The sequence below is a fragment of the Suricata suricatta genome, chromosome 4 (genome assembly GCF_006229205.1).
Source record: "Suricata suricatta isolate VVHF042 chromosome 4, meerkat_22Aug2017_6uvM2_HiC, whole genome shotgun sequence".
NCBI lineage: Eukaryota > Metazoa > Chordata > Mammalia > Carnivora > Herpestidae > Suricata > Suricata suricatta.
Window position 1 is genome coordinate 88,776,732 of NC_043703.1, and position 23,511 is coordinate 88,800,242.

The window sequence follows — 23,511 nt, forward strand, 5'->3', positions numbered from 1 at the left end:
AAAATCCTGAAATAAGGGTCTGAGATGGACCGGAGTTTGCCTGATAAAGCTATGGCAGATCCCAGGCCCTGTTGAATTTTGATAGCTGGTACATCATATCTCTGAGGGCCAATGCTTCAGGGCGATGGAAAAGGCATCTGTCTTGATGAATCAGCCAAGCTACAAATATCTTTAGGCACTTTTTATCCTGGGTACTGACAAGATACACTTTGTCTAATTCTGTGTGGTTCCTTGCTGTCTGGCAGCTTTGGGACTTTCCAAGCTTAAGGCACTGGGACCTTGGCCAGTTTGGGTTCCCCAAAGCCAAAGTCCAGTCTTCTCATTTGAGATCCTACTGCCTCCCCATGTCCCGGGGGTTCTTCCAGGGAGCCTGCATCCCTCCATACCTGGAGGAGTGCTCACCAATATTTTCTTCCTTTCCTGTGTCAGGGACACACTCTCCATCCCCCCACCCCTACCCCCCACACACTTCCATGAGCTTAGACTCCTACAAAAGGCACAAAGCTATCTCTCAGCATGGCTCCCTGTGGCTGAACCCAGTGCAGCAAGAGGAAGAGCCTCTAGTCAGCAGCCACAGTGGCTTTGAGAACACAAGTGGCTGTCTCAGGTTCCCAGACAGTGAATAGGAGTCCTGAAAGCAGCCCAAGACTCCACCTCCCAACAATCTTGGCAGCTTGAGATTGACTAGATGAAACCGTATTCATTAATTTCTCAAGGAAAACAATCTGATGTTTTCTGCCCCCATGGAGTTTCACAGGCCATGCCTGTTATGTTGTTATTTGAAAGTTTATTCACAGGATCATTCCCTGTAAGGTGAGGTGGGCAGGATTGTTCCCACTTTACGTGAGGAAAATGAGGCCCAGAAAAATAAAGTAACTTGCCTGAGTGGCAGCACTGTGACTTGAACAAGCTCAGGTCTGACTCCCCAAAGCCCACGTTCTAACTTACCACCTAAACTCCTTGGGTATAAGTAGTGGAAGAATCTGGGGGCATTGCTTACCAGGGACATGCCTGCAGCTTCCTGTCCACTCACTCCTGCCTGAACTGCCTGAACATCCCTGATGGCAATCCTGAACAAATGATACCAGGAAATTTAGCATCCTGCCTGAGATCCACTTCTTATATATTTGAATGGTTTGACTTAATTCCTCTGACAACTGTTGCTCTTTGGTTGCATTTTCTTAATGCTTCTGGCTGCTTCTAGCTCCCCTCACATGGAGTGCGCACCGTCCCCTATTCACCAGCACCTGTTTTACTAGGGAAGGTAGGCTCACCGCCCTAGATACATATCCCAGAACTGAATTTTCCCTTATGACAAAATATGAATCAGGAGTCATTCAATATTTTTTAAGTCCAGGTCTCTATTTTTCTTGTGCAAATATAAACATAGGCATAGTTAATAGTTAAGGCTTTTTAAAATTATGCATTTGGAGAATACATTGCTAGTTACAGTTTTCTGATGATATGGTCTTGGATCACATCTTACTTTAATAGTCCTTTTAAATTCATTTTAGAAAGTTAAAATGGTCAAATTATCCATAATAAAAACCAGAAGAGGCTCATATAAATCCAAAATACAAACCGGAAAATGCAGCACCTTTTGTATGAACTACATTAGGGCCCAGTTATATAGCATATGGATTAAAACATCAGACCACAGAAGTTTCTAAGTTCCCAAAGCAAAAGGGGGCATTGTTTTCTGAGAAGAAAGAGGAAGAGAAGTTGGAAGAAAAGAGAAAGAGGGAAGGGTGGAAGGGAGGGAGGGAAAAGGGGAGAGGAAAGGAAAGGAGGGAGGGAGGGAATGAGGAGACAGAGAAGGAAAACCTGTACATATGGCTTCTCTGCAACAGAAAAATTACTCACCTTTGGGTAATTTACAATGTGTATTTACATGGACCATTAAGGTTATAAACACAACCATAGAACCCAAATATAGAAATATCTTATATGATGGTAATGGAATTCTATTTAACAGATTAAAAAAGCCAAAAAGCTAGGTCCTGCACTGTGCACACTTCTTTCTAGCTGAGAGCTTTGCCTCGGGGTAGAATTCCAAGGAAGAGTAAGGCGGCTTCTTTAAAAGGAGGGGCTGTTTGCAAAGATATAGCCTAAGGGTCTGATCTAAACACTCCAGTTGTTTGCTTGACCCAGGACTCCATTCCAACCTCCAACCAGAAAGGCTCTCCCTGAACATAATTCTCCTCCTCGAGTCAAAATAGACTGTCCCTGTTCCTGAGGAACAAGGGGAGAAGCTGTTTTTAAATCTCTTTCTTGGTGAGTTGAGAGATGTCTCTTTCCCTCATCAAGATGTTCTTTTTCTAAACAGATTCCAGTTTCACAGAGGCTGGGTGGCGGGGAGTCTGGATTTGCTTCAAATGACCGAAGCCACCGAAAATGGGGTGACCTGCCTTCTTCCCTTGTGCTTATGACAGCGCGACCTAAGGGCCAGGATTTCGAGGGTCTCAAAGAGTATGTGAGGAGAAAGCAGATTTAGAAATGTGCCCCACACTGTCGCGAGCAAGGATGGATTTGAGATCCCACATTGCACTTCTAGCTTCTGTTAACATCTCCCTTATCAGAAGGTGGTGGCGTGGGGTGCAGGAGGGGGTGGATGACTAAATAATCTTCCATTTACAAGAAAATAAAGTTCAAAAGTCTAAAAATTCCTTATGGATTAAAAAAATAAGAGTTCTGTGCCCACACTTTCGTATGCGTGGATCAGGGACACCTCACCTCATACAAAGCCCTGCCTCACACAATGTTCCATATAGACATCACAGTAACCTGCCACTTCAGTGGGGCTGGCATGAGTCCTTTCTAGATGAGGAAACTGAGGCTTGCTCCCAGGGCCACACAGTTGAAAAGGGTAAGAAGAACTGGAATGCAACCCTGCCCAGTCCTGGGCTGTGCAGCTGCGGCAACAATGCATCACACCAATGGCCAACTCTGGGAAGCAGGAGATGGACATCTGCATTTCACTCTTGTTTGGTCTCTGTTTTTGCAGCATCCCCAGAAGGACTCTCATCAGACGGAAGGTCGCTCCCACACATCTTCACCTGGCTTTCCAGGTAACTGAGACGCTGCTTCACTTTCATCTGCGTGGCATTGTACTCAGCCAGGAGCCGTGCAAACCTGGTCTGCAGGTTGTCCAAGGAGGACTCCAGGTGCTCTACCTTCTCCTCAATATCCTTGGGGTCTGCCCCCGCCTTAGCCAGGTCCTCATCAATCAGGTTGTCCTTCATCAGGATCTGCCGTCCCTTTTCCTCCAGGGCCTTCTTGGCTTCTGGGTATTCAGTGAGAGCCTCCATCAGATCATCCTTGGAAAGGCAGAACAGGTCTGAGTAGCCGATGCTCCTGATGTTGGCTGTCCTGCGGTTCCCTGCCTTGCTCCCCTTAATGTTTAAGATGCTGATTTCCCCAAAGTAACTCCCATCACTGAGGACCACAAACTGGGTGATCCCATCGTCGGCCACAACAGCCAGCTTGCCCTCCTTGATGATGTACATCTCCCTTCCGATGTCTCCCTTCTTGCAGATGTAATCCCCTGGGCTGAACACTGCAGGCCGCAGCTTGAGCACAAGCTCCACCAGCAGCCCCGCCTCACAGTCTTGGAAGATGCGGACTTTCCTCAGAGTGTCCAGGTGCACGTTGATGGCGATCTCAGCCTTCAGCTTGTCTGGGAGACTCTTGAGCACCTCCTTCTCATCCACTGTCTTCTTGTTTGACCACAGGTAGTCAAACCACCGGATCACCCGTGTCTCCATGTCTTTGGTCACCTTGCGGAATTGCATATACTGCTTGATGGAGTCAATCTTGGACTGGAACTCTGCCCGTGAAGCATTCATGTTAGAGATCATGGATCCCACGTTGCCGACAATGGTGGCAAAAATCAAGACCCCCACTAGGAAGTCTATGACCACAAACAGATATTCCTCATCCTTCACAGGGGGTGGGGTCTCCCCGATGGTGGTCAGGGTCAAGGTGGACCAATAGAGACTGTAAATGTACTTCCTGGAAAGGCGGCCATACTCTGGGTTTGAGATGTTTGGATAGACCCAGGAATCTGTCCCAAAACCAATGAACTTGGAAATGGCAAAGTAGATGCAGGCATTCCAGTGGATAATGATTAGGATGTATAAGACCAGGTTCCCAATCCTGAAAAAATTGGGGTAGTTGGTCCTTGTCTCTGTGCGGTCAAAGAACTCAAAGAGCCGGGCAAACTTCAGTAGGCGGTTGAACCTCAGTTCTGGGTAGTTTACACCCAACTTAAAATAAGCCAGGTCTGTGGGGACCAGGGACAATATGTCCAGCTTGAATTGCATAGTCTTTGTGTAATGCTTCCACAGCCTTTGTGCATCCTTGACCATCAAGCCTTGTTCAAGGAAGCCTAAAGAAAAAGATGGAAATCATTTGGGCATGGAAGAAGCTGCTTTTTTTCCTTAACCATGGCCCACAGAAAGATATTACACACCTTGACTAAAGAAGACATAGTTATACATACATAACAAAAAAATATCAAAAGCCACATTTACTGTTACTATGAAAATGCACTCTGATATTTTCTAGTCTATGATTGTCTAGCCTATTTTATTCAGTTAAAAATATAGATTAATTGGGTAAATTTTAATGTGGACTGGTGTTATATATATGTATATATATACATATATGTATGTGTGCACACACACACACACATCTACAGTTATGGTTTGTTTATTTAAGTAATCTCTACACCCATGTGGGGGTTGAACTCATGACCCCAAGATCAAGAGTCACGTGCTCTTCTGACTCAGCCAGCCAGGTGCCCCTGGATGTTATAGTCTAAAAATGTGTCTTTTAAAGTTAGAGATACATGTTAAAGTGGATTGAGATTGACTTTAAAATATTTCAGCCAAGAAAAGGGGGATAGATGAAACATTAGCAAAATATTGATAACTGTTGAAGCTGGGTGAAGGTACATGGGGATTCATGATACTACTGTCTCTGATTTTGTGCATGTTTGGAAAATATTAATGACAAAAATTTTAAGAGCATGGTCATGGCCTATCAAACTGATTTCACTAGTCTCTAATGGGTCAGGACCTGCCTTTTAAAAACATTGCCTTGGGAAGCAGTAGTTCTTTCTGCCTGCATGTTACTGTCATCCAAGGGGCTCTGAAAACATATGAAGGTGAGATCTACCGCCAAAGAATTGGACTGGCGCTGGGCTGGACATTGGGGAGTCATTAGGCATTCTCACTGGTGAGATCAATCAAATAGGTGGAGATTTGCATTCTTTCATCTTATTTTTTAAAACATTTTCAAACATGAACCAAAGCAGAAAGAACAATATAATGTATGTGTTTTAGATTTTGGTAAGCATCAGAATCATACGAAGGACTCTGTAACACCCAGAGTGCTGGGGCTGTTCCCAGAGTTGGTTCCATAGGTCCAGGGTCTACCTCTAACAAGGTCTGGGTGCTGCTGCTGCTGAACCAAGGCCACACTTTAGGGCAAGATGGAGGCAGCCTGCTCCCTGTGAAAAGCAAACCTCAAGTCTGTTTTCACATGGTAGGGCCACCCTGTTTCCCAGTCCCCCATTCCGGTTTCATTCTTTGGTTACCCTTGTGTTTACTGAGTACTTACATTACTCTGTGTCACTCCTGGTGCCTTGGGGCCCCTCACTGCTTTCTTAACAATATCTTTTCTCGATTCCAAAGACTTTTTCCCTTGGAGTATAATCCATGGCCACTTGGTTTCCATGCCTACCTGCATTCCCCATGAGGTTTTCTGCTGAATCTCAGATTGCTAGGGATAGTACCCAAGCACAGAAAGGGGTGGATCACTCTCCAAGTGCAGATAACATGTCCCACTGAAGCTTCATTAAAATAGGGATAGTTGGCTCAGTGAGTCAGGCCCTCTCTCCCCCACAGAGCTCCTATGTCCTGGTAGACCAGCAAGTGGCAGGCCACCAGGACTGGCTAAGCTACTCACACAAGTCTCAAGCTGCATACTGTGGTGCTGGGTCCCATGTGGAAGCAGGGGGTGCCAGTCTGGCCCTGAGCAGTAGTGACTGAATTTTAGGCCAGTCTCTCAAGGTCACTGGGTCTTGGTTTCTTTTTCTTCTCTTTTCTTTTCTTTTATCCTATTCTATTCTATTATTCTATTCTATTCTATCTTAATTTTAAAGAGAGAGGACAAGTTGGGAAGAGGGTAAGGGAGAGAGAATCCCAAGCAGGCTCCATGCTCAGTGTGGAGCCCCATGTAGGGCTCGATTCTCTGACCCTGGGAACATGACCTGAGCTGAAATCAAGAGTTGGACACTCAACTGACTGAGCCACCCAGGGGCTGGTGGGTCTTGTTTCTCAATTGGCAATATGGAGATAATCATGCCTGTGCTTCTTGTCTTATGCAGCAGTTCTAATGAGAAAGCAAGATGTGCTTGAAATGTTTTGTACACTGTGAAGCCACACAGAGGCTTGCTGCTGGGATCTGGTGGTGTTTATATTGACAACTATGGTATGGTTTCTAGCTCAAAAATCTTGGGAGTGGCAAGCCGGGCCTCTGCCAGCTGATGTGATGTCTTTGTGCAGATCAGAAAAAGGTTTCCCAAGAATGCACAGCCTGGAGCTTAAGGGATTTTAGCTTCTACTCACAACCAGAGGCAATCTGAGGGAGCTCATCATTCACCTGGGCCCTCTTTCCAACTTTATTCCTCCATATATTTAAAGGCCACAGAGTAACATGTCCTGAATCCTCTGACTGTCCAGGAAAAGGAACTCCAAGATTGACAGAGCTCTCCCTCCTGTTTCCTGCAATATTGAATGGTCACTGCTGGAAGAGTCCTTTGAGAGATGATGATTTGGTCTCATTTCACAGGTGATACAAATGAGGCCCAGAGAGATAGCTTGACTTGCCCAAGGTCACTCGGTTTGTTGGCATAGCAAAGACCAAAACCCAGGTATCTTGACCTCTGCTAAAGGGTCATGGTAGAGAGAGCTTGAAGTGGTACCAAATCCTCACAGTTGGAACATCCTCATACCTGCCTGGGCTCTTGTGGTCAGAGGTAGGTAATGTTCACCATTCTGCATCTCCTGAACCTACCCTGTGGTCTCTGGGGTCCCCCTCCTGATGTACAAAGTCAGTCTGTGGCCTGGCCCTGAGAAGTCCCTGGGAGTGGGCCCACTCACCTGTCCGAGCTCGCACCAACAGATCCACGCCATAGAGGGCATCTGCTGAGTAGTCCAGGACCAGCCACAGCATCACGTGGTCGGACTGCAGCTCATCGAAACAGGCCCTAAACACACGAGGGAAGAAGTGGGCACGTCGAGGGTTGGGTCCAACGCGGGCACCAGCTCTGTGCCTTCATCTCTGTATCACCCCGTCTGCAGGGTTCATACCCCAGAGTCATCACCCCAGACTCTGACGAGGAGACACAGCTCTGAGAAGCTTTCCTGTCCCAAGGTCACAGAGCTCCTGAGAAGAGCTGGGATGGACTCCAAAGAGTGGGCCCTTGTTGCCTCTCAACAGTAAGCTCCAAGTTCCCAGGAGGGGCAGTTTTTCTAGGCCTCACTGGTGGAGTCATGGGAAGAGACTGAGCACTTGCCCTTTCTGGGGCCTACAAAACCAAGAATTGCTCAGACATGAGCAACTGAACCAGCCAGTAAATATTTTCTACTTTCTAGATCTTTATGCTCCCTATTTCTGGCACATACTGCACCCCCAAAGCCCCCTCTTCACCTCAAAAGAGAAGAAGCCAGCTCCCGTGTCCCCACCCTGCTCAGCACCTGGAGCTCCCTGCTGCTTCCTCAGAATAGCAGTGTCCCTGCAACCCCTGAGCCCCGCTCACACGCTCACCAGGAGCAGCTTGCCCAATATCCCCATCCTGCAGACAGCTAGGAGGGACCCCAAGTTTCCCCCTTCTCACTCCCACACTGAGCCTCAGAACAGCAGGAGATGCCCCCCTTACTCAGATAATCCCCAAAGCCCCCTCTTACACTCAGACAGCAGTAGGTCTCCTCCCCTTCCCCACTGAAGCAGTGGCTCTCTGCCTTGCAGGTCTGCTCAGGATTGTCCCAAAGCCCCCCTTCCTTCCCTGCAGGTCAGCCTGCATCTTTTTCCTAAAGACCTGCCTGAAACGGCCTCCAACTTCTTCACTTACTCTCAGAGAGTAGCACTTTCCCCTTGTCCTGCCTGGAAGCTTGCTTAGCGAAGCCCCAGAGCCTCTCATGTACTTCCAGAAGAGCAGCAGCTTGTCTCTCTGTCCCTTAACTTCTTGCTCAGAAACTTCCCAAAGTTTCCCAAACTTCTCAGAAGTGTAGCTTCACCCTCACCCTGCAGAGCCCCCAAGCTCCACCCCCTCAGGAGTCTAGCCTCACCCTCACCCTGCAAAGTGCCCAAGCCCTGCCCACCACGGGAAGAGCAGCGGCTTGCCCCTGCATGCCTGTCTCCTAGGCTTGCACAGGAAGGCTCCAAAGTACACCACTTAGGAAATGCGGCCTCTTGTCCCTGCCTCCATGCTCTGTACCTTACCCCAAAATGCCACACAGACTCCCACCAACCCCATCAGAGGAGAAACAAGGTATCCCTACATCTCTCTCCTACAGACTTTCTCAGAAATGCCCCAAAGCCCCTTGCCCACAGGGAGCTGCATCTCTATTCTGCAGCTTGCTCAGGGATGCTCAAAGGTCTTGTTTGCCCTCAAAGCTACCTTGCCCCCATCCTGTAGATTTGCTCAGGAAAGCCCAAACCCCCAGCTTCCCCTCAGAGAAGCAGCATTTTGCCCCTGTATTCCCCAAACTCAGATTTCATAGGAGACCCTAAGCCCTCCCTTCCCTGACCCCTTATTAAAGGAGTTAGCAGCCCCTCTTATAGATTTAGAAAAGTTCCAGAGCCTCCACTTCTCCCCAGAAGAACAATAGCTTGCCTGCATCCCAGAAGAACATTAGCAAAAAATTTCCTGAAGCCGCTGTGTGCCCTCATCCTGCATGTCTGTCCTGCTGGTTTTCTCAGGAGCACCCCAAAGGCCCTGGCTGCCCTGACAAGAGCAGCAGCTCACATCCCAGCACTACAACTTGGGGGGCCCCCAGCCTACAGCTCACAGAGAACTGTGCCCTCCCCCTGCATCCTTGTCTTGCAGGCTGCTCAGTAATGCCCTCCCCCCTCCTACTCAGAAGAGTAGCTTACTCAGCCCTGCATCTTCCTCCTACAGCCAAATTAAGAAGGCCCCAAGGTGACCGGACCCTTGCTGTCCCTAGCAAGCAGAGGCCCCCACCAGTGCTTCAGAGCATGCCGTTGGTCTTCTTTTAGAGCCTCCTTATAGATGGAGAAACAGAGACACTCAGTTGGATGGTGGCCATGTGGAAAACAAATCCAGCTCCATGGGTGGTACCCAGAGCTCTGTCTTGAGGCCTGTCTGTCCTCCCCCTGCCCGTGTGGAGAAGCTGTCCCATGCTCCTACCTGCATACCAGCAGACACCAATTATAGAAGACAGGCAGGGCGATGACAGTCAGCCAGCGGTAGTACATGTTGCTGGAGGGGTCCATCACCATAGTGTCCTTCTTGTTTCTGGAAACACCGACACACACACAGGGCAGGGTGTTGAAAATTGCGGTGTTGGAGGGTCTTAGAGATCTGGATTAGCTTAGAGACCCTAGAGCCCCTGCAGGTGAAACTTGAGAGGCGGGTCCTGTCAATCTCAGGGGGTCACATGGGGTGTCCCCTCACAGGAGGACACTCTGGGAGAAGGCTGACTCTGGAGGCCTTTCCCTCCTAGCTCAGCTCCCTAGGAAGCCACAGTTGACAATAAAATCATGGTGATGACTTCCCATATGCTTGTGGTATCAGCCACGTCCTTCAGCGTGTTGGGAATAAAATGCCACGCGGTAACATTGGAACCATCTGGGGGAGCTCTGTGAATCGCTGATTCCCACGGCCCACCCACACCCCCTCCAGCCCTCGGACCTGAAAATGTGCATTTAAACCCTGGTTCTGAGGTGGCTCCTCTCTGGGCTGCATTTGGGAGACCCATAGTATTCCTGAGGGCTTCCCTAACTGCATTAGACGTTTCCAAGCACTTGGAGCCATCCTCTCCATGAAAAACAACTAGGCTGGGAATCTCCTAGGTTATGTGGGCCAACACTGAAGCAGTAGCTTAGGGTGCTTTCTGTTTTTATTGTCAGGATTTTCTGAAAATTAGAGTTTCTAGGTGGCACTGGAAATTCCTCTTTTTCTTTGGCTCCACGTGTCTTCTCCCCCACCCTGCATGTGCCACGTGCCGGCCCAGGCCTGCCAAGCTGCTCCCATGCCCCAGAGGAGATGCCAGAATGCCTTCCCATCTTTGCCCTGACTCAGCAGGTGCAAGGTCAACAGCTCACTGACGGGGCTTTGGAGAATGCTCCCAATGCACACACCCCTGCGTATGGAGTAAAGTTTGTGAACATAGTATATTCTAGTGCTCAGGATTAGGCCTCAGTTTACCCTGACCGTGCAGACAAGCAAACATAATGTGGAGGTGGGGGCACGGGAGCGGGCTCCCAGGGACAGCCCCTGATTGCTCACCCAAAGCTGCAGACAGCCCTCTTTACCTATAAGCCCCCTTCGGGTGCTCAGAGCCAGGGCAGGACTGTCCCTGCAGAGCGAGTGGACCCTTCACATCATCTCAGGAAGGCTGATCCCCACCTGGGCCCAACTCCGCTCCCGCAGCCCTGGGCGGCCCCTCTTCAGGGCCGACGGTAAGGTCTGACCACAAGGCTCTTACACTCCCAGGACCTGGACAGGGATCGAGCCTGCTGTGACCACACACCCTCTCTTCAGAGGCAGCTCTTCTCAGTACTTACTCCTCTTGTTTAGTGCAGTTTTTCTTTTTCTCTTCTTCCTTTTTCTCTTTCTCCTCCTTTTTCGCCTTGTCACTGGATGATACAGGGTGACATTTAGCAATTTTCCTATGCCAAGGATGCTACCACAGTGGAGAGGGTAGGTGACAGTGACATGGAGGAGAGGATGTGGTGTAGGAAATGGATGTTTCTAGCACACTGGGATGACAGGAGGTCACTGATTTTGTGACTATGACTATTATTCCTGAGGAGTGAGGTGAACCCCTCCAGGTGAACCGCCCCATTAAAGCATACAGTGTATACATCAAAGTATACATAGTGATCTAATGCTCTGCAATTTCTGACCCATTTTCATGAGCCCCTAGGAAGTCACAAAGAGCTTGAGACCATTTTGAGGTTATGGGAAATGAACCCAGATCCACACATTTAGGGTGGGAAAGTCACTCGGAGTTTTGGAAGTCACATGTAAAGTTTTTTTGTTCTGAACGGAAGGATATGGCTTGCTGGCTGTTCTTAAAACTCGTCTGTGTATCAAATGAAAGCCTGGCCCTTGGTGAGAAAGTCAGGGAGGAGAAGGGAAGCAAAATCTGCATAGGTAAGAATAAGCTTGCCATGTAATGGCAAATCTCAGAGTCATTTGAGATGAACGTAGCCATGTTCAGACACTTATCCAGATTTGGCTGGACTGTGAGGCTGGGGCTGCATAGCCCCCTTCTGTCCACATCTGCAGGAAGGTTCTGTGAGTGCAAGTGTCTCCTCCACACATGAGTTTACTCTGCTTCCTCTTCTTTATTGCACATCTTTATGGGTTAGTGCTCTTACAAAGGTTATGTGTTAAAAGTTATATTAGTTATGCAAAGCAGGGGTTATTGCCCATCGAACAGTTGAGGAAACCAACGGGAAAGATGAGAGACCCTGCTTGCCTCAGGGGAACCCACAAGACTCATTCACAGACCCCTCTGGTTCCCCTACTCCACATCCTGGAGCAAGTCATGGGTTGAAAAATAAGTGTCTGTTAATTAAACACTCATTGCAAAAGACCAATATACTTCACACAGCATTTCCTAAGGAAATAATTAAAGATGTGTGCAAACATGCGTGCAGAAAACTAATCACTGCCATTATTTCTACCAGTCAAAAGCATAAGCAATCTCATCCTACTACAGGAGGGGATCCATCAACCATGGAATTCTAGGAGGCCCCCTAAAACAATGTTGTGGAAGAATATCCGGTGACACAGGAAAATATTTTTAATATTTTGCCAAGGTAAAAGCAGACCTCAAAAGAGCCTAGAATAATAGCTGTACGAGTTTTCTATTGCTGCCAGAATAGATTGCCAGAACTATAGAGGCTTAAAACAGCCCACGCTGCAGAAATGTAGGTCAGAAGTCTGGTATGGGTCTCCCCAAACTGAAATTGAGGTGTCAGCAGGGCCATGATCCTTTCTGAAGACTCCAGGAGAGAGTCTGATTCCTGCTCATTTGGATTGTTGGTGGAATCTAATTGCTTGCAAGAAGAGGACTCAGAAGCTCATTTTCTTGCTGGCTGGAAGCTGAGGGCATTCCCAGCCTTCAGAGGGTGCTGCCTCCTTGGTTCCTGGCACTCTTCTTCTGTGTTCAAAGTCAGCAGCAAGAGGTAGAGTCTTCGAGACGCCATCCCTCTGGTTCTCTGCAGCTGGAGAAGTTCTCTACTTTTGTCGATGCATGTGACTAGATGGGACTCACCTAGATAATCCAGGATAATTTCCCTATGTCAAGGTCCTGAAACGTAATCACATCTGCGAAGTCCCTTTTGCTGTGTCAGGTAAGGCAGTCACAGGCGGTGGGGATTAAAGCACGGACACTTGGGGGAGCCATTATGCCACCTACCACAGTCTTCCTTTGGCCCTCAAAGATTTATATCCACCCATGGGCTAAATGCGTTCACCCTCATTCCAAGACCCCAGAAAGTTTCATCCCATTAATGAATTGACTCAGAGTCCAAAAGTATCCTTAAATTCTCATCAGCTCAAAAGTCCCAAATCCCATCATCTAAATCAGGTCTAGGGGAGACTCCAGGTGTGAATTATCCTAGGGCATGAGTTGCTCAACTTGTAATCCTGTGAGACTAAAACAAAGCATCTGCTCTGAAGATGCAATGGAAGGGCAGATTTATAGACATTCCAGTTCAAAAAGGAAGAAGAGCGAAGGACAGAGAGTTACTGCTCCCAATTATGAAATACGGCGGGGTAACAGCCATTCCATCTCAAGATCTGAGAATAATCCTCTGGTTTTCACGGCTCCGCCTTCTGAGCCATTTGTTCTTTCTGATTAAAGAGGGCACCTGTCTGTCTATAGCTGAGTATTCTCATCAATATGTTCCCTGCGTCTAGAATTTAGGGGTCCCGTAATCTTCCTCCATATCATATTGTTTCTGTCTCTTCCAGTCCAAGCTGGCAGTGTTTCTGCTGCTATAGAATCTTCCAGAATGTTGTGGGTCATGTATATCAGAGGGATTCAGTGTGTTAAATAAGAGGCTCATCCTTAGATCTGTGAAATCTCTTCTATCTTTTTGCCTCCTTCTGGGATGGCTGAGGGGAGCTATGAGTCACGCCCTTCATCTCTTCAGAGAGCCGTTTGTTGAATATTCAGAACTTCTGATCTTTCTGAGGTATTACCAGAAGGTTATTTGGCCATACCCTCGACTTTTTCTCAAAGCACCCTTTCCTGACAGTTTTTAAAATTTAGTATCTTTTCCATATGAGTAGGCTAGGAATTTCCAAAATCATGAAGTCCTATCTCCTTTTTGTCTAAAGTTCTTCCCTCTATTTCTCCCCCTTCTCTTGGGTTTGACCATAAGCAACAAGAAGACACCAGGCTGCACCTTCATCACCTTTGTCTGGAAATATCCTCAGCTAAATATTCAAGCTCATTGCCTATATGTTCTGCTTTCCACCTTCCTGCAGGATGTAACTGCACTGAGCTTTCTGCCACTATCAACCAAGATTCCCCTTTCTCTAATTTCCAATAGCCGCTCCTCATTTATTTGCAAGTCCTCAGCAGCAGCATCCTGAAAGCCCAGGGCTCTGCTAGTAGTCAGTTTACAACCATTCAAGCACAAAGTGCTTTGGCAAAACGGGTTTTCTCTGCGATGCTCTTCATTTCCTTCTGAGCTCTCACCAGCAGAATCTTTAATGTGCTTATTTCTACTACCAACCTATTCAAAGCTATCTGGGCTTTTCATTTAAAAATTATGCTCCTCAAAATTTTTCTAGAGTCTGCTCTGATGCCACTTCCACTTTGTTTGTTACAGCAGCACCCCACTCCCGGTATCAAAAGTTGTGTTATTAGTTTTCTATTGTTGCCCTAGCAAATTACAACAAATGTAGTGGCTGAAGACAACCTGAATGTGTTATCTTATAGTTTTGTGGATCGGAAATGTGGTATAAGTCTGACTGGATGAAAATCAAGGTGTCGGCGGCAGGCTGCATTTCTTTCTAGAGACTCTGAGGGGAGAATCTGTTTTCTGCTCACTTGGGTTATGGGCAGAATTAAATTTCCTGAAGCTGTAGGATCCAAGTCCCTGTTTTCTTGCTGCAGAAAATGGAGGGCTAGTCCCAGCTTTGAGAGGCTGTTGCATTCCTTGCCTTGTGTCCCCATTCTCCTTCTTCAAAGCCAGCAATTACAGGGTCCTTCTTATAATAAAAATTCCTCTTCCTTCTCCTTCCAACTCATCTCTCAGACCCACTCTTCTCCCCACCGCCCACTTCCTGCTTTTAAGGACACATGTGATTATATTGGATCCAACTGATAATCCAGGACAACCTCCCACCTCAAGGTCTTCAAATTTAATCACGTTTGCAAAGTCCTCTTTGCCATATAAAGTAACCTCTCCACAGGTTCCAGGTATTAGGGTGTAGCCATCTTTAGGGAGGTGGCAGTGAAATTGCTCGGCTCACCTCACTAGTCAGTATTTACTGAGCACTTACTATGTAACCAGGTACTATTCTAAGTACTGTACATGTATTAGCACATTTAGTCTACCTACAACCTTGTAAGTAAAATATTAATACAAGCCCTACTGTATAAGTCAGGAAGCTCATGCACAGAGAGGTCAGGTAACTTGCCCATGGTCACAAAGCTCTTTGTGGCTGAATTGGGATACAATACACTTAAGCAACATATCATATATACGTAATTATGTGCAATATAAACATATCATATATATGCAATTATGTGTAACCATAATAATAACATAATTATTATATATGACATATAATAATTATAATATACACCAGTATATATTATATATTCCCATATATTATACACACACACACACACACACACACATATATATATATATATATATATATATTCAATATGTATAGAAAACCTTGGAGGGATATTTCCCAACATGTTAAGGGAAGTTATCTCTAATAATGGAATTCCACTGTTAAAAAATGAAGTATATATTTTGAGGGTGTATGCTCCTGGGTACTTTTCTGTGTTTTCCAAGTTTTTGACAGTGAGTAAATGAATAAATTGAATAAAAATTAAAAAAAACCATTAAACTTGCAAAATGAGGAGATTAAGGACAGTGATCCATCCTCTGTCCTCTTGAATCTATGAAGTGTCCCTTGAAGGAGTTTCAGCCACTGAAGTCTTAATGTCAAGACACCAGCAGAGGGCGCTGCCCACAAGCTTATCAGGCATGCTTAGACCAGTTGGTAGTTTAATTACATCTGTGGAGTGGTGGAGGTAGGGGAAGATTACCAACCTGCGGTTGGCCTATGAAAGACCCACCACCACCCAGCTGCTTCCCCCCAATCCACCCAGCACTGCTCCGAAAGACCTATACAGAGCTGCAAACGATGCCGGTTTGGGCTGGGGACAGTTTGCTCTGGGAGACAGAAAAATTATTCAGGTCCCATGGAACTGAGTTAAAATGCCAGAAACATGATGGAAGAATGGGGAAGGGTGTCCATACGAATTATTTCTGTAACTCTGCCCAGATGGTCACATTTTGGGACAGTTCACAATTTTGTCCTTTGGTCCTTATCCTGCAGTGTGGACCCATGATTTGAACCCAGCTGAAAAGATTTATAAGAGCCTGATACAGCCAACACCATCCACCCCCATCCTCGCCCACATTCCAGCCCCAAAACAGAGAAGCCTAGAGACATACAGGACCTCTGACCATGGTTTCCAGTGCCCTGATCCTTTCTCTGACTGTGGGACTCAACATGGGTGTTTCAAGGGTACTTAATATCAAGTTTTGCTTTCGATAAAGCACATATAATAGCTACTGTTTTGCAGGTTAAATAATTTCATTTATCTTGATTGCTGGCCTTTGGGTCTCTGGATTTGATATTCACATTTCTGCAGACAAAATGCAACTAAGTTTCATGGAGGGAAATGGAAAAAAACTTTTATCCAAGGAACAAAGGGAAATAAGAAAAAGCCTTGGCACATTTCTCCTCAGTTAGAGGTCAGGTAATTTGGATTTCTTGCTGATATTGATGGTTTTTTCCTAAGCTCCAACTGAGACTCCGTCCTGTGGCTGTCCCTGTGGTATTCTATAAAGAAGGCTGGAGAATAGTGCGCGTGCACACACACGCGTGTGTGATCACACACATGCACACTTCCTCCCTGGACTCTTGAGTGGCATTTCCAGAATCACACATTAAACTAATCTGCCATCTCAGCGTCTGGTGATAAAAATTACAGCAGGTCAGCATTTCAGACGCTGTGCTCTGGCAATACAGTATTTATATTTCCTCTTCCCATTGTCCTAATGACTCCCTCCAAATTGGCCTGAGTTGGCCTTATGACAAGGGCATTTTGCTGGCACCCTGAAGCTTGGGGTTGTAGGATGGAAAATGCATTCTCAGCATGAAGGAGAATATCCACTGCTCTGTAAAAGAGCTCTGAGTTTGCACCCTCAAATACAAAGCAATAGAGGATGTCAAAGCTTAAACCATTTATGCATTATAGAAAAGGAAAACGAGGGAAAGAAAGTAGATGACGTGCTCAAAGAAGTCATACAGACCAGGTCTCTTCCCCATTTGTCCGTGTGAATGGAATTTCGGAGAAAAGAACAAGATTCTAGAATGGTCTAGTCATGTTCTGGAAGCGTGGGAAGCAGAGGCATTTAAGCAGGGAGGAGAAACCAGGACATCTATGGGGAGGAAGGTGGCCAGTGGGATCAGGGAGGGCGAGGGGGCTCTGCTGGGGAGCAGAGGTACTCACTCCTCCGAGTTGTTGCAGGCGTTGGTGTTGTTTCTGGCCAGGGGCCAGCGACTGCAGGAAAGTAAAGAGAACGCGCATGGGAATCTGAACTCAGTTCCAGCTGCTGGGGACCATTTGCCCCAAGTGGTGATGTCGGCACCCCCACTCCCTGTCCTGTGGGCCTTCTCATACAGCTCCAAGGACACGGGGTGCTGTTATTGTCAGGACAAAAATTGTTTGACTAGCTCTAGGGGGAAGAGAGGATGAACATTTGGCTCAATTGAGGCTTCTGAGTAAATGAGGGTTAACTCTGTGCATCCCACCCAGAATCCCGGCCTCAAGTTCCACCCCATTTCATTCGGTTTAACAGTGTTCCAGGTGCTACGAGGGGCACACACATGAACCCGACATGGTGCCTGCCCGCCGGGTACACTCAGGTGCAGTGGGTCAAGCACCTTCGGCGTCAGAATGGTCACAGCAGCGGCAACTTGCCCCTCATCTGCGCCGGCAGGGGCTCTCAAAAAGGGCCCTCCCTCCCCCATCAGAGCAGCCACTGCCGGCTTGCAGGGCAAAAATAGACCATGAGCAGAACTGTCCCAGTTTTGAATCTATCATACCCTGGGCCCTTGTCCCCACAGTAATCTTAAAACTTCAGGACCTGCCACCCAGATCTGTGTGAGAATCTGCTAGGAAGTGGAGGCTCGTTTTGCACCCAACTACCTGTTCCTTTACAGTTGAATCGCACAGTCCTCTGTGGCGTCCTAGAGAAAAAGCTATTATCTCAGAGTGTCAATCGCCAATAGAGACATTTTTGACACAGCTAGTTTAAGGAATCCACAGAGCCAGCAGGTGGCTTGCCTGTTTGTTATCACTGCAGACACTTAGAGGACCTCCAGGACCATAGCCAGTGGCCTGTGATCCTCCTGCTGACTCTTAGGGCACCTCTTGTCTTCTGCAGTGCCGAATATCCAGCCAAATGCCATCCTGGTACTTTTGCTCACTCCTGCTCAAGTCTCCCTCTAACTATCCATTATGTGGCTCTAACTATATTTTTCTGGATTGGTTCTGATCACCAGAACCACCAACCCTCCCCCGACTCCCTCTGCCCAAGCAATTTCCCAGTTCCTATGAAGTTAGGGAAGAGAATGTAGCTCCCTGGGATGCAGTGGCCTGTGTCTATGACATCTCTGTGTCCAGAATCTCATAAGGACAAACCAATAGGATAACCAAGACCCATTTCTACATATGCTTTACTTTGCGAATGACTTTGCCTGGAAAATCCAAAGTCTGCCACCCCCAGGAAGCCCCCCTGATTGATCGCCACTAGCCTAGACCATTGCATGTGCCTACCCACTCTGAACCCTCTGGCGAAGTGACAAGATATCTGTGGTCCAGTCAGGACCTGGCCCTGATTGAATCTTAGCCCAACTCTTTGTTCATCTGGTCACTTTGGGAAATGGACAAAGAAGCTAATGTTCATCTTCATTAGGCTAAGATTGTAGAGAGGATAGTTTGATCAAGTTAACAAAGGAAGTCTTTGCTTGCCACCAGGAACTGGACCACTCTGGCTGGTGCAGTAGCAAACCTCTCTCCCTGCCTTCTCTTCCATCTTCTCTTCTCCGTTATCTGCCATCCATCCTCTCTTCATGGCTCAGCAGCAAACAGCATGCCGGCCTTGCAGTCATGGAGCTCCCTCTCGGTCTAGGATGCCTGGCCCTGGGAGCCTGGGATGACCCTGCATACAGCCCATCCCCACCAGCACCCAGGCCCTAAGTGGTCCCTTCCCAAGCCCAGAAAGTCCAAGGGTTTATGTTCTAAGCCCAGGTGAAAACCTGAGCCCTAGAATGCCAGGCCTTAGCATCTCAGCCAGCCAATTATCACACCTTCCCCAACAGGGAGACTAAATGTGGCTCCCTAGAGTGGCTGTTAGCAAGAAATTTCCTTGAACTGCCGTATTTTATCTTAGATATGCTTGCACATTTTGCAATTTACTGCATAATCTATAATAACCCTGTAACACATACATACAGATATGGAAGCAAAGTGGAAATACCAGGAAGATCCATCCTGTTTCCTCTGAGACCTCATGACCTTCACTCCCCGAGGGCTTTGGATGCCTGTTTCAGAGACTCACACCTGAGCCCTTCTTCTGCTTATTTGACACAAAAACACACTGGATTTCCTCTAGCAATTATATAGGGACCATCTGTTCTGCAATAACCAGGCTTGTTTTCACCTTTACATCTTATAAATCTTGGCATTATCTACAGACTTCAGCCAAAAGATCTTTCTAAGCCCCCTTTTTCAGAAAGCAGATTCTGAGCAAGAGGCTTCCTGGTTGAGAGGCTCAGAGGCAGTCAACTTCCCCTTCCATGTCTTACCTCTTCTTCCCTCCAACAGCCCAGGGGGTCCTAAAGAGACATTCAGCAGCTCGTGTGTGGGGTGTGGGGTTGGTGTCAGTCAGCACCTGCAGATTTTTCTCATTATATCTATACCAGACGGCACCAGCCACAGCCTCCAGTCAGGCAGTGGGTCATGTAGAAGATGCTCTGAACCTTTGTTCCACAGACCTTTCTCCTACCAAAAAAGCAAACATTCTCCTACCCCACCTATGCTCCTCAATCCCATGGTTCTTATCCCAGTCTGGGATATGGATGGCTCTTCTTGAAAATTCTGATCAACCTTCAGACCTCCCTCCCAGAAGACTGTATGTAAACCTATGCATAAATTGTGGGTACCATTTAGGTACTCTCAAGGCTTATGGTATTAAAATCCCTGGTTTTTAGTAAAGTGGGTCCCAGTGCAAACTAGGATGAGGGCCCTTTGATGGAGAGAGATCAGTGAGGCCAGCATCCCCAGATGTGTTTCTGAGAGCACCAGTTCCAGGGGGCACTAGTAGGGACTCTGTGCAGGATCAGATGAGACCGGGGACTCTGGCTAACAGATTTCCTCCCCTGCAATCCTTCTTGGACTGGGGGAAGCCACTGTTAGAACATGCAGTATTCCTCCACGACAGACACCTTCATCATGAGGCTGGTGCTCCAGACCGCCCACACGGTGGGTCTAAGCTGCAGGAGCAAAGCCATGCTTCACCTGGTGCAGGTGGCCCATCCTCATGGTTCCTTACCTTCTCCCTCTATCTGGTGGCTCCTGGCTGCCCCCATTTGACTGGGCACTGCTTTCTCGGCTGGACACCTCCTTGAGCTCAGCTCCACGGAAACGCTCCAGGAAGGAGTCAGGTCTCTGGTCCTCATGGCGTAAGTGCCTGGTGCCCCATGCTCGCAGAGAGACGATCAGGCGAGACAACCTAGAAGGACGTAGACAGGCAGCCAGCGGAGGCAGGAAGGAGATGGAAAGCTCTCTTTTCTAGGGCTGGGGCAGAAGCAGAGATGACGGGCAGGACCCCAGGCTTAAGTGCGCACCTCCACTCTGCCAGGGCCTTATTCCCTGCTCCTCCACCACCCACAGGTGGGACAGAGCTTTCTAGATAAGGGGCATTGTCTTCATTATGGCTTTGTCCTTTAAACACATGGACTCTGCCAAAGGCATGATCCTTCAAATGGGGAATTAGCAGCTTTTCTGCTTACAGTCCTTTAGTAGAGCTCCGTATAACTGGTAGGCACTGGAATAAAAAAATACAATTTTCAAGTGGTGATAAAATTTAGAGCAAGGTTTAAGGGAACAAGCACCCAGATACAATTTAGATCCTTTCCCTAACCCTTATCTTATTGTTTGTTATACAGACTCTTGTTTCCTTCCCAGGCTTGTACACAAGTTTCTTTGCAGCTTGCCCTGACCCCTCTCCTGGAACCAGACCCTGCCCGGCCCTCAAGCCCCTGAGACCAGACAGTCCATGTCTTCAGAGCCCGTCTTAGCTCCAGCTTTCCTCAAGAAGAGTTCCCTCAGCCCTGCCTCCTGCCTTCCTTGTCTCCTCCAGAGGGGAATGGGAAGAGAGCCTGCATCCTCTTTATTGGCATCCGTTTCCCTGATTTGGCACCTACAGTGCATGCCACTGTTCCCAGCAAAGTAAGTTCTGAGCAACGTAGAACCAAGTCATGAGCTGTCACATACCTTCACCCTAATCACACACTTGGGAGCTTTCCCCAGGAGCATGAGTTAAAGCAAGGAAACATTCCTCGCTCAGAGATGTTTACAGCTGCTGCAGACCTGTGTCAAGGTGTCTGCCCAGCCCTGCGTCTCTGCTCTGGACACTCCTGCCACTTCCATCCTCCCTTTGCTGAGGGGCTGGAACCAAGGTCATACTCCCCACTCCAGTTCAGCCAACAGGCCTAGGAATGGACAAGTGACCCACAGAGAGTCACTCAAGCCTCTGAATTAAAAGCCACTCCAAGATGGGGTTGGGAGTTTCAACATAAGATCATATAGCAGCCTTTGCCTGCTGATGTGTGAACAGAGAAAGCTCGAAACAGAGGAAACACACAGAAAAAAAAAATCACAACTATCATGCCACTCCAGGAGAAAATGAAAGGGAGAGGGCAGGTGCCTCCCCTGCTCCCCTCTCGTGAGCCTCATTTGGCTCCCCTTCCATGGGATAGTCTGCCCAAGCTTGCATCAGCCTCCTGTCTTGGCTCTTCCCCAGGCCTTCCGATTTGAGCCTGTTTCAAGGTGTCTTCTTCCTTGCAATCAATGAGCCTAAGACCACATTTTATCAGTAAGATGAAAACACTGGAAATCATAAGTGCCCAGCTGCAAGAGGCTGGTGAAAGAAACATTCCCCCGCAGTGAAAAATATGAAGAATAACTAAACAAAATAACTTTTGCAATAATCTTAAGCAAAAACTGTAGAGCATGTGATTATATAAAACTCTGGCATTGGTAGAAGAAAAACTGGTGGAAGGAAATAATGAGCTCCACATTAGTTGAGCCCCTTTGGGAGTTAGCACTTGGCTGGGATGCAGCCCTCCCACCGTTTGATGTGTTCCCAGATGAGACCTGGAAAGGTGAAATGACTTATTTAAGGTGGCACAGCTCTCGAAGCCCAAGTGCAAATGTCATCAGCTTGGAGTCTGGATAATCTTTCCAATCGCTTTGCAAGATGCATGCTATGAAGTCTGGACTTGAACCTGTGGGGACCTGCCGGAGGCTATTTCGGACAGCGCCACTAGTACCGCCTGCATGCCACTGAGGTTCACCAGTGGTCTCCCGAAGCTGGCTGGTCTTTTTTCTCAATTCTTTTTGGAACCGCTCCTTGTTGGATTTTTTTCTAAATTCAACTAAAATTGAGCAAGTACCTCAATTGCTTTATATGAAAGCAATTTCAGGTAACAGCAGCTTTTCTTAGATTTTTCTGAGATCAGAACACTTGACCTGAGAGGAAATTGTTCAGCGATAGATTTCTGACAGCTTTTCTTCTGCCCTCTTCTTCTCCACATCTTAAATGCCACCTCCACCCCTCCATCACCTCTCTTCCTGGTTTCTTCCTGAGACTCATCTACCTTCCCCCTGCCTCCGTCTCCCCCTTCCCAAGATGAGTGCTGAGTCTGGCGTGTTACCTGGCGGGCCCCTGGCTGGTGTGGGAGTTTCGCCTGGATTCAGCCAGTCCTCTGGTCTCCATGGTGATCTCCTGCTGCATTTCTGATGCAGTCTCCTCGCAGGACGAGCGGGCCCTAGGAAATCAAATATGCAGCAGGCTAAATTGATTTCAAGCTCATCATCTCAGGACACACTCAGCAATGAGATGGCCAGATGCCTTGATTCACGAGGAGAGCCGCAGGTCCTGTCTTCACTCCGTCGGTCCGTGCTCCAGCAAGATCCGGCAGATCCTGGCTTTTAGGATGAACATAGCCTTTCCTTATTGTTGCACTATATGCTAACTACCTTGGATGTAGTTAACTTTAAAAGTTAATTTAAAAAATTAATTTTTTTAAAAAAGAAGAAATGACAAACAACAACAACAACAATAACCAAAAAAACAAAAAACAAAAAGAATCATGACCTTTCCTCTACAGCAAGCCTGACCAAGGAAGGTAGCTTGTCCAGTCACTGCTCATGGACTGGGAGAAGGGGGCAGGCTGGCAGCACCCAGTCCTTGTCAGAGAGCTGGGTGGGGGGTGTCCCAGGGCCCAACATCTACAGCCACTAAGGTTGTTTCTACACAATCATTCCAGGACAAGAATTCAGGTTCAAACACATCACCACACACTGAAATCCTATCTGCGAAGGCCAGACTGTGGACACCACAGCCACACCACCTGCACAGTTATTTGTGGGCTTGCTTGGCAGTGTTACTAGGAATCCATATGGTATTTGGCTAAGAGGCGGGTCCTGGAATATTGTGTGGAATTGGCCTAACTCTCCACATGCATTTGTTCACACACAATACACAAACTATATGCCACTTATTGACTGCTTACTGGGTGCCAGCCACATAGATCTTACCAACTAATCCACATAACCACCCTCTAAGAGAGAAAACCGAGGCTCAGAGAAGTTAAGTGACTTCCCCAAGATCATACGACCAAGTGGCAAAGCT

At 47.5% G+C, this 23,511-nt stretch overlaps 1 protein-coding gene across 2 annotated transcripts in view; it reads right to left on the bottom strand.

Annotated features, from left to right (window-relative positions):
* Positions 1–1,350: 1,350 nt before the first annotated feature.
* Positions 1,351–23,511, bottom strand: part of CNGA3 (cyclic nucleotide gated channel subunit alpha 3) — a 30,021-nt gene continuing 7,860 nt past the window's right edge. Inside the window, exons 2-8 of one of the 2 annotated variants that reach the window (XM_029936210.1) lie at positions 22,532–22,645; positions 20,146–20,325; positions 17,040–17,090; positions 10,816–10,887; positions 9,437–9,544; positions 7,167–7,273; positions 1,351–4,387 (exon numbers count right to left, since the gene is read on the bottom strand). In XM_029936210.1, the coding sequence (XP_029792070.1) occupies positions 2,976–4,387; positions 7,167–7,273; positions 9,437–9,544; positions 10,816–10,887; positions 17,040–17,090; positions 20,146–20,325; positions 22,532–22,645 (2,044 nt within the window). In that variant the 3' untranslated portion in view covers positions 1,351–2,975. The remainder of the gene's footprint in view (positions 4,388–7,166; positions 7,274–9,436; positions 9,545–10,815; positions 10,888–17,039; positions 17,091–20,145; positions 20,326–22,531; positions 22,646–23,511) is intronic. The other variant, XM_029936211.1, reaches the window with a different exon arrangement.